General features: G+C 46.2%; 1 protein-coding gene across 11 annotated transcripts in view; it reads left to right on the top strand.

The window, feature by feature from the left end:
- IRF2 (interferon regulatory factor 2) overlaps window positions 1-13,398 on the top strand; it is an 83,566-nt gene that overhangs the window by 27,862 nt on the left and 42,306 nt on the right. For 10 of the 11 annotated variants that reach the window (XM_012105645.4, XM_042241211.1, XM_042241210.1 and 7 more), the window contains one exon: window positions 13,252-13,347. In XM_012105645.4, coding sequence (XP_011961035.1) covers window positions 13,261-13,347 — 87 coding nt within the window. In that variant the 5' untranslated portion in view covers window positions 13,252-13,260. Of the gene's footprint in view, window positions 1-13,251; window positions 13,348-13,398 lie in introns of those variants that run through there. The other variant, NM_001009740.1, reaches the window with a different exon arrangement.

The following is a 13,398-nucleotide window of genomic DNA, read 5'->3' as shown; positions in this document are numbered from 1 at the left end:
GGCTGGACAGGATATGCAGTCCCTGTTGCTGATTTGCACCAGCCAGGAAGGTACTAAAAGGGGCAGGAAGTGTGAATTGAAGGGGGTGGAGCTGGGTAATGAGGCTTCGATGCTTTCGACTCTTCAGGTCCGGCGAGTGCAGCCTGACCAGAGCTCTGTGCCAGCAAGGGCTCCCTGGGCGGGCACTGGGTCGAACTGGGAGGCACTGGGATCTCAATGCCTCTTTATGTGGTTCCCAGTTTGGCCTCATAGTCCACAAGCTAAGTGAGGGCCTAAGACTCCTTCTGTTTCTTTATTTATTTTTAATTTTTCAATTTACTTTTTCATTGGAGTGTAATTGCTTTACAATGTCGTGTTAGTTTCTGCTGTAAAAACAGCACGAATCCGTTATATATGTACATATATCCTTCCTCCCTCTCACCAGTCTCCCTCTCACCCCGCAGCCCCCCATCTCAGGCCACTAGGTCAACATAGAGCACCAGCTGAGTTCCCTGTGCTATATAAGCAGCTTCCTACTAGCTTGCTGGCTTTGCACATGGTGCTTAATATATGGCAGTGCTACTCTCTGACTTCATCCCACCCTCTCCTTCCCCCACTGTGCCCTTCTGTTTAAATCAGAGCTCTCCCACCTTCTGTGAGCATGGACAAGTTGCTTGACCTTACGTGCCTCAGTTGCTTCATCTATCAAATGGGCATTTTAGTAGCAACTGCCTTCTAAGGTTGCTGTGAATCAAGTGAAATAATGCCCCTGACCAGCTTAAAACCTGCCAAACACTTAACCCTAGTTAGCTAGTGTTGGGATTGCTGCCATGTGGCCGGGGATACAGGGCTTGCAGGTCTAGGCGGAGGTAAGGATGACTCACAGAAGCTCACCGCTTACCAGCAGAGTTGCCTCCCCAAAGATGATTCAGCTTGCGGGGAGGGTGAGTCAGGCCTTTTCAGACCGACCTGAGAGTAACAGTGTCTCAGTGTCAGGTGGATAGCCTGCCTTAGCAGGAAACCCACAGGGGTGTCTCTTGCAGACACTTTGTTTTTTTCCTGGCACGGGACCACTCACAGTGACTTGGAAAGACTAGAGCTGGCCTTGAAACTATGTGTCTCTCTTTGGGAACAAATGGTTCTCCCTTCACCCAGGCACATCCCAGGTGTTCAGTAACCACTCATGACCAGTGGTTACCTTGTTAGACTGTTTGGATACTGTTTGTTTTTGTCCCTTTGTGACTCTTTGTGACCCCATGGAGTATAGCCGGTCAGGCTCTCCTGTCCATAGAATTTCCCAGGCAAGAATACTAGAGTGGGTTGCCATTTCCTGCTCCAGGGGATCTTTCTGACCCAGGGATGTCTCCTGCATTGCAGGAGAATTCTTTACTTCTGAGCCTCCAGGGAAACCCCAGGACATTGGTACCACATGTTAACACGTGTAGCAATGTTAACAGAAGTTTGTCTCGGTGGAGTAAGGCAAAATGCAGCCGTGACTGCAAGACAGCATAGGATACATGATAGAGGCAGTGTATATTATGGATTTAGGGGCAGTTTTGAATTCGCCAGTGTGGGCTTTGTGGAGATGGCATTTGAACAATCTGTAAAGGGGTGCCTAACTATTACCAGGCATGACTTTTCTCCTGGGCTCTGGCGTCACTTCGGATATCCCAAAGATATCTTAAATTCAATAGACATGAAACCAACCTCAGTATTTTTCTTCTCTCTCTCTCAAGAAGAAGTATAGCTGATTTACAATATTGTGTTAATTTCAGGTGTACTGCACAGTGATTCAGTTATACATATATGGATATATTTATGTATACACAGATATGTACATATTAAGGCTTTTCTATTATAGCTTATTACAAGATATTGAGTATAGTTCCCTGTGCTGTATAGGAAATCCTTGTTTACTTTATATACAGTAATGTGTATCTGTTAAGCCCGAACTCCTAATATCCCCACCCCCTCAACTGACCTTTTCCCCTTTGGTAACTAAGTTTGTTTTCTACATCTGTCTGTCTATTTCTGTTTTGTAAATAAGTTCATTTGTATCATTTCCTTGTAGATCCCACACATTAGTGCTATCATATGGTATTTGTCTCTGTCTGACTTACTTCGCCTAGAATGGTCATCTCTAAGCCACTGGCAGCATCACGGATGGACCCAGAGATGATCATACTAAGTATTTCTCCTCTTAAAACCTTCCACATTCCCTGTTGCAGAGTGACATTACCACCTGCTTGGTCTGAAGAAGGACGAAAGGAGGTCACAGAGTAGTCTGAAGAGGGAAGGGAGTCAGACACTCAGAAAGGAGAGTGGTGCCCTCTGTTTTTCTCTCTGGTGTGGGAGGCAAAATCATTTGCTGGGATCAGTGAGTGTGGAAGTGAGGGAAGAAAAATCTGAAAGTGCTCCCGTGGAGAATGAGAAACACTGATGGAGAAGGAACAACAAGACAAAGGCTGTTTGAAAGCTCTGGTGAAGTGATAAACCATCAATCTATAATGGTATTATCATTATTATGGCTGGGTACCATTCGGCCAGGAGCTTCCCAGGAGGCTCAGTGGTAAAGAATCTGCCTGCCAAGCAGGAGACGTGAGTTCGCTCCCTGGGTCAGGAAGTTGCCCTGGAGGAAGAAACGGCAGCCCACTCCAGCATTCTTGCCTGGAGAATCTCAGGGACAGAGGAGCCTGGCAGGCTGTAGTCCATGGAGTCTCAAAAGGGTGTGACACGAACTTAGCGACTAAACAGCAACTATTCAGCCCAGTCCTGAATTTTTGCCATGTGAGTAAACAAGAAGAGGGAGGCAGTGAGACCTGTCTGTAGTAAGGTGGTTGGGAGCTGTGTCTGGGAAGCAGTGGGTCCCGAGAGTGGACATTCTTGGGAGACGGAGCAGGGATGCGGAGCGTGGCAGGGGGACGTGGACCCTCTCGTTGGGGAGCGCACATCTGCACAGACGTGCCATGTGGCGTGGATGTTCAAGGCTTCCTCCCGGGTGGAGACCTTCTGTTCTCTTTTGGCTACATTGAGAACTGTTTTGTAGAATGACCGTTGGCTCACCTGCAGTACTGAAAACCAGAGATATTTTGGTGTCTTTTGAGCGCGTGTGTGGGGGCCGTAAGTCAATTTCTTTGTCAGCTTATGGTTGTGATTCAGAGGCTAAATCGCCCTGTTTCAGGTGCCAGGGTAGTTTGTGGTCAGAAACAGGGAGATTTTTGTAAAGGAGCTCTGATAATGTCTTCTCAAAGGGTATAGAAAACATGCCTCATAAGAAATTTGTGGGTGTGCAGTGGTGAATATGCAAAACGGTAGTTTGGATAATTCTCAGTATGGGAAACTGGCTCTGCGGTACTTAGAGGTATTTAGACTTTTAATTTCATATGCAGTTGTATTCCATTGATGAGGAAATCTATTCACCATTGGCCTCCCTGTTTTCCCATGACTCACTTGTTTACTAACATATGAAATCTGAAAGGCTGTTGGCTAATGATCCTAAGTATTATCCTAGGATAATAAAAAACAACTGATTCTTGACTCACAGACTTAGAAAATGAACTTATTGTTTCTGGGGGGTGGGGGTGGGGGTTGGGGGAAGGGATAGTTAGGGAGTTTGGGATGGACAGGTATACACTGCTATATTTAAAATAGATAACCAGCAAGGACCTCCTGTATAATGCATGAAACTGCTCAGTGTTATGTGGCAGAGGTATTAGCTGTGTGTTATTAGCATTGGTATCTCATTCTTAGTAAGGGCTTGAACCAGTGTGATGGGGATAAAGATGATGATGATAACAGTCATGGTGATGGTGATTTTTAATTTTCAATTCCAGCTTCCTCTAAGTACACATAATTTTGACCTGAAATTCTTTTATTTTATTTTTTTTTCAAAAAGGTACATAAAAGTCAATATGAGGAGCATAGGATGTCATGTAAGAGGAACTTACATTTTGGGAAGGACTACTATCTATCCAGGAGAAATTACCACTAAAAATTGCTATATTATATTCCCACGAGTGTATCACCACTTGTGTGTTTTCCTGTTCCTCATAGCCACCATCCTCAACAGAGCAGTAGCTCTGGCCACTGGCTTCCTTGCCTTCATGTGTGGAACAGTGCTTGATTCATGATGAAATGTGGCCATTCAGGACTTTTCAGTAACCCTGCAAACAAACCCAGTGTCTAGAGGGGCATTTGAGATCCTCCAGCAAGACCTGGATTCAAATCTTGGTTCCCAGATTCGAATCTGGGGGCTTGTGTGACTTGGACACTTTTTTTTTTTTAACGTACCTTTGTAAGCTAGGCTTTCCCTCATCTCTAAAATGGGGATAGTAATATTTAACTGACAAAGGCGATTGTGAAGGTTTGCGATGAATATATTAATACGTGAACTATCCAGTCTGTGCTTCTCAATGCTGGCTGACTCTTATGAAGCTGCCCCGTATCAACACGTGATACGTGAATCAGTTGCTTGGTCCACATCAGCAGAGGCCTTCCTTAGTTCTGCTTTGGCCATAAACACCAGCGCTTACCTTGCCTGACTTGGCTTGCAGTCTTCTGTCTACGTAAGTGATCCCGCCCTACCCTGTAAACTCTTCCTGTACCATAAAGCTTTCGCTTAGGAACCCATCTAATAATGATTTATGAATGAGTTCACCTAGTTGGCATTTAATCACCTACTGCCTTCTGATCTCTATTGCAGTCTTTTATTATGATAATTATAGTATTAGTTAGCTTTATGTAATTTATGTCTCATGCCCCCAGTTAATTTACTAATTCCTTGAGGGTAGTGATCATGTCTTACATGTCTTTGAATTCTCCTCAGCACAGCACACAGTTCCTCGTAATAATGTGTGTTGAATAAATATTTGGTGGTATGGATGAATGGATATTGCCGACAATACATCCATAGGGGGAGAGGGTCCAGTGGTTAGAACTGTGAGAGGGTTAATGGGTGAAATCGGACTCGAGTTGGCTTTTGTCGGGAGGGTGACATTTATGTCGGTTGATAAGGGGGCTGGCACGTGGCTATGTGAGGACAAGAAGAAGCCTGCACAGGCATATTTAAAACGAATGCAGCTGCAGAAGCCATGGGGCTGGGCACCACTGTGACTGGCTTCTGTGACACAGCCTCCAAGTTAAGCCCTGTGCTTATCGGCAACTTCGCTCCCAGGCCTGCCCTCTTACCACGCTGTGACGCACCATCTGTGATGCTGTAACTGGGAGCTGACATTTGGCGGGGCTGCTGATAGAGGATCTCTAGGTTTGCTCCTAAGTGAAGATGCCTTTATTTCCTCTTCATTCCTGAAGGAAATTTTCACTGTATTTAACATTTTAAAAGAGCAGTTATTTTCTTTGGGTGCTTTTTAAAATTTATTTTAACTTAATTGTTTTGGGCTTGACACACAGCATGCGGGGACTTGAACCCGCGCCCCACGCAGTGGAAATGCAGAGTCCCAGCCACTGGACCGCCAGGGAAGTCCTACTTCAGGTGCTTTAAAGGCATCTCTTCCATCATCCTCTGTGTTCCATGGTTTCTGTTGAGTAGTCACTATAAGGCTTCTGGGTTTTGTGTTTTTTGAAGGTTATGAGCCTTTTTTTTTTTTTTTTTTCTTTAAGAACCTGTTTTCCTTCTGCTGATTTTAAGATTTTTCTCTATATTTTTGGTTTTCATCAAAGGTACTACACTGTGTCTAGGTGTGGCTTTATTTATAGTAGTCAGTTTGGGATCTGTAGTGAGTATAAGAGAATCCCAGGGACGGCAGAGCCTGGGGGGCTGCCATCTATGGGGTCACACGGGGTCGCACAGAGTTGCACACGACTGAAGCGACTTAGCAGCAGCAGCAGTGAGTATAAATTTGTGGTTAGATGGTAATTGATCACTGTCTCTTGAAATATTGCTTCTACCTCATTCTTCTCTCTTATCTTTGTAGAACTTCCAACTACCAATATCTAGACCTTTTGGGCTTCCCTCGTAGCTCAGTCGGTAAATCATCTACCTGCAATGCAGGGGACCCGGGTTTGATTACTGGGTTGGGAAGATCCTCTGGAGAAGGAAATGGCAGCCCACTCCGGTATTCTTGCCTGGAGAATCCCATGGACAGAATCCCATGGACAGAGGAGCCTGGTGGGCTACATATAGTCCATGGGGTCACAAAAGAGTCAGACACAACTTAGCTACTAAACCACCAGGACTTTTTAGGTCTAAAGTACAATATATCAGTGTTACGGATTTTTGATCCTTTATTAAACATATCCCACTCTTTTGCCTCAGTGCTTCATTCTCATCTGTTTTGTCTTGTGGCTCACATTTTTCCCCCAGTGATGTCTAATCTGCTGGTAAACTCATCCATTGAATTCTTACTATGAAATTATCAGTAGTTATCCTTTAGTGTAGAATTTCCAGTTTTACAGTTTTCAGTTCTCTGAAAAGATTTTCCATCTTGTCTTTTATTTCCTCGAATGTGTTAAGCATGGTTGTTTAAAGGCTATGTCTGGAAACATTGGTGTCTGTGTCTTCATATAGTTCTGTGTAAAATCCGTGTATGTGTCCCTATTGGTCTGTTTCTATTGTTTACTACGTTCCTTGGTTTTCTATTTTGTTGTCTTTCATCCTCGGATTCCTAGCTATATTGATTGAATGCTGGCCGTTGTATCTGAAAAACGCCAGATAGAATACAAATCTTAGGATAAGATACCTTTCCTCAAGATATGTTTTAAGGTGACTTCTGGTAGTTTCAGATCATTTCAATTTGATCAAGGATTGAGACTGATCAAAAAGCCGGGCTTTGGTGTTTGAGGCTAGTCTATTTCCATTTCGTTTTACACCTTTACATGACTTGCGTGTTTGGGAGTGGGGACTTCCCAGGACGCCCTTTTCCTAGCTGGCTCCTGACTTCAGTTCTTATGCCCCTGGTCACTGGAAGTGTCCACAGCCCTGCTCAGCTTTGAAGCCCTGCAGCTTCCTCTCTGGGTTCAGCAGTTGCTCCTAGGCTTGGAGAAGAGCAGCCCTAAATATCAGGCTTACCTTCCTGCATTCCTTCTTTCCCCCAGACCTCGCCCTCCTAATCCTTTACCACCTCTTTAGTTCTCTGACGTTTCTAACCAAATTTTTAAAAACACGCTTTGTTCAGGTTTCCTAGTTATTCACTAGGGGAGTTAGGTCTGAATTACCTACCATGCCATTACCAGAAGCAACCCCCCTCTCTCAGCCCAGAGTTTTATTCTCTAAATCCAGCAAGGACATTAGAAGTCTCTGATACTGAACATTAACATGATTTAAGTGGTGTTTTAGGATGATTAACATGTCATTGGTATGCAAATCAGAGAGGGGTTGGGAAAGTCTCTAACTAGAATAGTTAAAAGACCATCTGAATGTTTTCTGCAGCAAGAGGAAGGCAGATGTTAGGGTTTCTGAGCCTGGGCATTGCAGACAGACCTGAATGAGAGTCTGGGCTCCCGGGCAGTTCCCCAACCTGTCCCCTCATCTGAAATATGGGTAATAAAGTCCCTACCTTCTGGCGTTGAAGAGAAGTGAGAAGCTCCCAAAAAACCCTGGTTTTCATGGCTAGCATGTAGTAAGTGCTTAGTAAGTGGCCTGCTATTCTAAGAGCCAAACCGCAGTTATTTAGGTTAAAATTCAAGATCTCGATTAAATCAGGACCAGAGTTGGCATTGTCAGCCTCATGGGGGATGTGAGTTCGTCCCTTGAAACACAGTGGACAGCTCATATGCCTTCATGGAGCAGCACTGGTGCCTGTAATATTCTAAATACTTGCCGTGCACTGAATTGATTTATAATCAGTGCCGTGGTTTCAAAGATGATCCCAACCCCAAATCTCAAAGATGTTAGGATAGCTGATTTTTCAAAGTCAAGCTTGAGGATAGATGCTTCATATTTTAGGTTTGAAAGTGTGATCACTCAGTTGTGTCCGTCTCTTTTGCCACCCCGTGGACTGTAGCCCGTCAGGCTCCTCTGTCCATAGAATTCTCCAGGTGAGAATACTGGAATGGGTAGCCATTCCCTTCACCAGGGGATCGTCCAGACCCAGGGATCAAACCTGGGTCTCCTGTATTGCAGGCAGATTCTTTACCATCTAAGCCACCAGGGAAGCCCATGTTTAGGTTTATAGAAGCATAAAATTTAAGTTTTTCACTTTTAATGCACTGTGTACAGGAAACGAAGCTTACAAAAGAAGATAAATCAGATTATTGAGCCTTTATGTTACAAAAGGATTCCTAGAGTCACAGATAAGCTTGGAAATTATCTTTGTGAAACCCCTCCTTTTTCGAGATGATTAAAGTGTCCACTGGAGAGATTGAGTGACTAACCCAGGGACGCACAGTAGTCAACAGAGTCAGAACTGGAACACAAAGGTCCAAGTTTCTGATGAATTTTGGTCCTCTTGGCAAAAATAGCACCTCTTTGTCTTCCCTGACTTTTTCAACTCTGTTCAGGTTTCCTGTGGCCTGAGTGTTTCTGCCCAAGGGAAACGCGCATCAGAGAAGGAAGACCCAGCTAGCTCCTTGAATTTCACTGATGGAAGCTGGAAAGCATGTGCCTCGTAGACCTGTGCTAGATCAATGTTGAGTTCCACCTTCCCTTCCTTTCACAGACGCGAACTCAGCCTCTGATAGTCTTGAGAAATCTATGTCAAATGGCAACCTTTTTATTCTCGATCATGTGGCAAGACCACTGGTAATTCATTACCTGTTTAGTGTGTGGGAGGGGGAGCCAGGCTCTAAAATCAGGTAAGAAAGAGGAAGTGCTTCCGTGTAAAAGGGTTAGCTTTCATTGTAAATCATCGGGGATGTCCTAGCTATTTTAAAAAGAGAAAAAAACACAACACCATGGAACCTGAAATAAGTGAAGCACTTGATAATAGTTTTCCCTGCTCTGATCAGATATTTGCTGTATTTGCTTTTCTTAAAAATCTGCTTATAATTTATGACAGTCCTGACTAAAGATTTAGAACAGTTTCTATATGTGGGATTTCCATAGAGTTTGGCTGGGTGAGTGGTAAACATTGAGGTTTGGCTGAGCTGCATCCTTGTTAGAAAGACATATGTAAATGGACTGGGTCAATAGGTAGATGACGCCACAGAACACGTTGTACAGAGACTAGTGAAGGCGGCCTGTCTGCCGGGACGACCAGACTTTGTAGCAAGAAGAACCAGACTCTTCACAGAAGAACCAAGTGAGTCTGGAGCCTTGCTCTTTAGAGTGTGGTCCAATGACCTAGGAGCTTGTTAGAAACTGAGAATCCCAAGGCTCACCTAGACCTCCTGAATCGAGATTTGTGTGTGCGTTAATGTTGGTGGAGGCCTGGTCTAGGTTTTATAATCAGCTCTTACCGTTACTGTTCACAACACTGATAATATCCTTGGTTGGTATAAATCTCTAGTTTTTCTCTTCACTCTTGGGAAGATGACCAAAGTCCTGAGCGTGGTTTTGCAGGCCTGTGGGGTCAGCCTGTCTCTGACATCCCCCTGTTGCTGACTGCCTTCTGCAGCTGGTCCTGCCGCGGGGTCTTTGCACTGTCCGCTGTCCCATCTTCCTTTAACTGTAGACGGAGTAGGAGGCCTGTCACCTGACTCAGAGCATCTTCTGCGTTAAGTTTCCTAGGGTGGCCATAACAAAGTACCACAAACTCTGACTTCAACAGGAATCTGTTCTCTTACAGTTCTGAAAGTTGGAAGCCCCAAGTTAAAGTGTTTGTAGGGCTGTTCTCCCTCTTAAACCTCCAGGGGAGGGTCGTTCCTGGCCTCTTCCAGCTTCTGGTGGTTGCACGCAGTCCTTGGGTTACGGCTGCATCACTCCAGTCTCTGCCTCTGTCCTCACATGGCTGTCTGCCCCGTGACTGTGCCTGCATGTGGGCTTCTGTGTGTGTGTGTGTGTGTGTGTGTGTGTGTGTGTATGCTCAGTCACTCAGTTGTGTCTGACTCTATGCGTGTCCCTATGGGCTGTGTAGCCTGCCAGGCTCCTCTGTCCGTGGGATTCTCCAGGCAAGAATACTGGAGTGGGTTGCCATTTCCTCCTCCAGGGGAATCTTCCTGACCCAGGGATCGAACCCATATCTTCTGTGCCTTCTGTATTGCGGCAGATTGTTCCACAGAGCCGCCTGGGAAGCCCCCTCTCTCTATGTGTCTGTGTCTGCATTTCCCTCTTCTCCAAAGACATTAGGTTCCTGTGAGCCTCTGATCACATTTTCATCAACCCATTGATATATAATCTTGTTTTACGTGCTTTTGTTTTAAAGACTCCATATTTATTACATCTTGTAGACAAGCAGTAACTCATGCCTGAAGGAAGTTTATCTCACACACGTATTTTCTCTAAAAGTCACGTCACAGCCTTCTTGCACTTAGAGATGGTTGACAGCATTTCAGACAGCCCACTCTGGGGGCCATTTTAAATGGCAAAATCACCGACAAAAAGGCAGGAAAATGTGAAAAATGTTGCACTGGATAGACTGTGAAAAGGACACGTATTTATAGTGTGAGAGCTGAAATAAGAAGGCAGGATGTCACCGTTTTGACCTTAGTTGGGAGCATGTGCACCGGCTGACTCAGGATTTCCACGTCTCTGGGCATGTCTGTGAAGGGCCAGGGAACACCTCAAGGATCAATCTGGGTGATAGAAATATACTTAGTGAGTAGGTACATTTGCAAATATGAAATCCTCAAATAATGAAGATTGATTGTATTTCCCCACACAGGCTTTAAAGATAGAAAGTTTTTTGCCTTATTTCAGGTGACCATTTTTTCCTAAATGGGTTGTTTGTTTAAAAAAAAAAATAGGGGAGGAACATGTTATAAATTACAGATGGAAAGCAGGGGCGTGTTTCCGTGTTGCTGAGCTAAGGTAGGGCTGCAGAGGTTCCTGGGCCACAGGGGTTCTGCTTATCATCTTGTCCCCTCAGAAGAGCTTGTCACCTCGTATCCACGCCTCCTCGCCCCTCTCTACTGCCCAGACCTACCTGCCCCCTCTCTGTGTCTCGAGAAGGAGGATCTGCAGGGTCAGCTGGGCAGAGCCCTCACCGTGCTTGGTCACCCAGTGGATCTAATGTGGACAGCTTTCCCCCATGCTTCCAGAACTCTAACCTTATCATTCTGTACACCAGAGGTGCCCTGGGCTGTAGGAATTGTCTTGTCCCCTGTCTCCTGCTAGACCGGGGGTCCCTAGATGGCAGGGACCATCTCCTTCCTTCCTGTTCCTGGAGCATCACTCTTGATACATGACCTGTGAATCCATGGATGAAGGAGTGAGCGATTGAAACAGCTTGAAGCCCACTCAGAGCAGCCACATGGGGCTCCCTGTGGCTGTTCCATGTCCTTTCGTGGTGTCCCTGCGGTTCCTCTCACTCCTGAAGTCACCAGATGAGTGGACAGGGCCAGCCAGCTGTGGTGACCCCATCTTGACTGACCTTCAGAACTGGTCCTTGTGTTGCACCTCTCTTGGAGGGACGGCTGCATTTAGGTTTTGTAGGATTATCCAAAGACCTGTGAGAGCTGGAGTTCCTGCTCTCAGTGGATTTACTCTTTGGAAAGAGGAGAGGGTGGGCACAGCTGAGAAGTTTCCGTTTAAAAAGGTAAGAGTTAGTAAGAATAAACACTACCTTAGAATAGCTGCCCTATAGCAATGTTTGATTTTCCGATGAGCAGTACAAGATCGTGGGCATTGTGGGACGTGGAGGAGGAGGGATTCCTGCAGCTGGCATGTCTGAGAGGCCCTGTGGGGAGGAGAGCAGAGACTAGGTCTTGGAGAATGGCTCGGGATTGGCGAGGCCGGGGAAGAGGAGCAAGGAGGAGGCGGTGTCTGTGACGGCGAGTGGGTCAGAAGTAGGGAAAAGGTTCAAGGGAAAGGCAAGGGCTAGGCTTAATTCTAGAGTCAAAATAGGCTCTACGGGCAGAGAGTGCAGCTCCACGTGGCTCATAGTGATGTTTGCCCTCTGGTGCAAGCTGCGGGCTGGGCACAGAGGAGATAGGAAGTTCTCTGTGAGCTGGAAGAGAGTGTTACTGAGACTGTGATCATCCCAGCCCGAAGTCATCGGAACAGAATATCCAGAGCTCATTTCTGGAGGAGAAAATGAGCCAAGGATAGATGAGGCAGCCAAGAGTTGAAAACAGCGTCGTGTCCCACTGTCCATGAAGTCCTGCGGAATTGGAGACTTGGTTGCCATTGTCTCTGCTTTTGCGTCGAATGCAAACTTGTGTGTAAATAGGCTGAAGATGAGTGAGTGATCCCGCTCTGGGTATATTTAGGTGGGCAGGGGATAGACTGTGTAGAAATGCATCTGGAAGGAGGAGGGAGAGGTGTTTTGTGGGCCGGTGGAGGAAAGGTGACCCCAGGTCAGAGGGGACTCATGGCAGTGGAGAAAGACCCTTGAGGGAGCACTCTGAATAAGAGATGCTTTCACATAAAAGTGGCGCTGAAGCCGGAGGAGGAGGCTGGTGTGTTCTGTGGGGAGACAGACTACATCAGGAGGGGATGGCTAATTGATGAAAGAACTTGAAACCAAATGAACTGATATCTTAAGAGCTTGCCCAAACGTGCCTGTGTTGGGATTTCGAAGCTTGTCAGTAACTCAGATATCCCAAAGGAATGGCTACTGTGTCCACCCTTGGCTCTTTAGAAGATGATGTCAAAGGGTACTTGTAAAACACTGGTCCTCTGGGTACCTGATACACTGAAGGTATCTGCCGTAAACAAACACGGGTTGGGAGGGGGTAAGACCCAGCCTTAGGGTTTCCCAGGTGGTACAGTGGTAGAGAATCGGCCTGCCGATGCCAGAAACACAGGAGATGCAAGTTGGATCCCTGGTTAGGAAGATCCCCTGGAGAAGGGAATGGCAACCCACTGCAGTATTCTTACCTGGATAATCCCATGGACAGAGGATCCTGGCGGGGTACAGTCCATAGGGTCCCAAAAAGTTGGCCGCAACTGAGCACGCATGCGCAAAACCCAGCGTTAGGCATCCGAGTCCTCTGACTGGCTGCGTTTCTGCATCATGGGACCCTCTTAGCTGAGAGCAGGAGTGGCCCTCACTCACCATCATCCCACGGAGACAGCCTCTCGGGAATGAGTGGGGCAGGATGCTCCAGGGCAAAGCCCCTAATATGCTCTCATAGCCCCCCGGCCTCTGGGTACACATAAGCTGTGCGATTTTGAGAAAGAAGAGTGTACAGTCAGTCAGGCATGGTGTCAGACTTCACCTGCGGACGTGACAGTGAGCAGCAAAAATGCCTGATGTTGTATTTGCTTTTCTGCAGAAAGACACCATGCCGGTGGAAAGGATGCGTATGCGCCCGTGGCTGGAAGAACAGATTAACTCAAATATGATACCAGGGCTGAAGTGGCTTAGCAAGGTAAGTGTGTGCATGTGTGTGTGTATGTGAGTGTGTGTGTGTGTGTGTGTC

This window comes from Ovis aries, chromosome 26 (assembly GCF_016772045.2).
Source record: "Ovis aries strain OAR_USU_Benz2616 breed Rambouillet chromosome 26, ARS-UI_Ramb_v3.0, whole genome shotgun sequence".
In the NCBI taxonomy this organism is placed as follows: Eukaryota; Metazoa; Chordata; class Mammalia; order Artiodactyla; family Bovidae; genus Ovis; species Ovis aries.
Note: the sequence above shows the minus strand (reverse complement) of the source record. Positions and strands in the feature narration are given on the sequence as shown.